At 59.7% G+C, this 929-nt stretch overlaps 1 protein-coding gene across 1 annotated transcript in view; it reads right to left on the bottom strand.

The window, feature by feature from the left end:
* GRIN2B (glutamate ionotropic receptor NMDA type subunit 2B) overlaps positions 1-929 on the bottom strand; it is a gene marked incomplete at its 5' end in the record, with an annotated part of 35,529 nt that overhangs the window by 328 nt on the left and 34,272 nt on the right. Inside the window, one exon of the mRNA XM_029084597.1 lies at positions 3-929. This exon is cut by the window's right edge and continues 720 nt beyond it. Coding sequence (XP_028940430.1) covers positions 3-929 — 927 coding nt within the window. The remainder of the gene's footprint in view (positions 1-2) is intronic.

Below are 929 nucleotides of genomic sequence, written 5' to 3'. Positions count from 1 at the left end.
TGCCTGAAGAAATAAGATTTGCTGCCATGGAGCAAGCATTGGTCATCCCCAAAAGTGGGGATGAAAGGGTTTTGGGTGACCCGGTCGGGGTAGAGCGACTTGCTGAGCATGTAGCCCCCGCTGCTGCCGGGGTTGTTGTGGTGGGGGGAGGTGGGGGGGGGGACTGGGGCAAAGGTGGTCTCACTAGCTGGCATCTCAAACATGTGGGCGTAGGGGCTTCCCTCCAAAAAGCGGCCCTTGTCCTTGAGGCTGACGCTGCGGGGGGCCAGGGCCGAGTCATCCTTTTGCAGGTCCACAAAGGTGTCATAGGAGTGCTGCCGGCGGAGCTTGTTGCGGTTCTTCTTCTGCACCTTGGAGGCAGAATTGGAAGGGCTCTGAGGATATTTGGAGGAGGAGGTGGCACTGGTGGCCACGGGTACGGGTGCAGGTGGCTGGTCCAGCTCTTGGAGCGAGTTATCCTCACTGATGTCATACAGGTTGCCCGCTTTCTTGCAGGCCTCACAGCGGATGCAGGCCTGGCGGGTAGAGTTCTGACCCACCACCGATGGCGTGTAGTTGTGCAGCTTAGAAGGGCAACCACGGCAGAAATTAGCCCCAGGCCGGTCCTCCCAGTCTAGGTTCGTCAGGTTCTTCTCCCATGGTGCTGGGACCCCGCTCACACCACCGTGCTTGTGCTCGTTACCTCCACCAAACTCGCTTGAGCCATGCTTGTGGTGGGCCCTGTTGGTGCAGGAGCCACCCCCTCCTCCTCCTCCCGTGTCACGCTTAAACTCATCTCCCCGCTCTTTGTAGATATCTGTCAGGTCCACGTGTTCCCAGTGTGGTGAGTTCTCCTTGGCCCGAAACTGGTCCAGGTAGAAGTCCCGTAGCCCTTCCTTGTCCCTGAAGTAGCGCTTGTGGTCAGGTGAGCGGGGCGGGCGCCGGCGGTA

The sequence above is a fragment of the Antrostomus carolinensis genome, unplaced genomic scaffold (assembly GCF_000700745.2).
Source record: "Antrostomus carolinensis isolate BGI_N321 unplaced genomic scaffold, ASM70074v2 scaffold18254, whole genome shotgun sequence".
In the NCBI taxonomy this organism is placed as follows: domain Eukaryota; kingdom Metazoa; phylum Chordata; class Aves; order Caprimulgiformes; family Caprimulgidae; genus Antrostomus; species Antrostomus carolinensis.
This window is presented reverse-complemented; position numbering and strand designations above follow the sequence as displayed.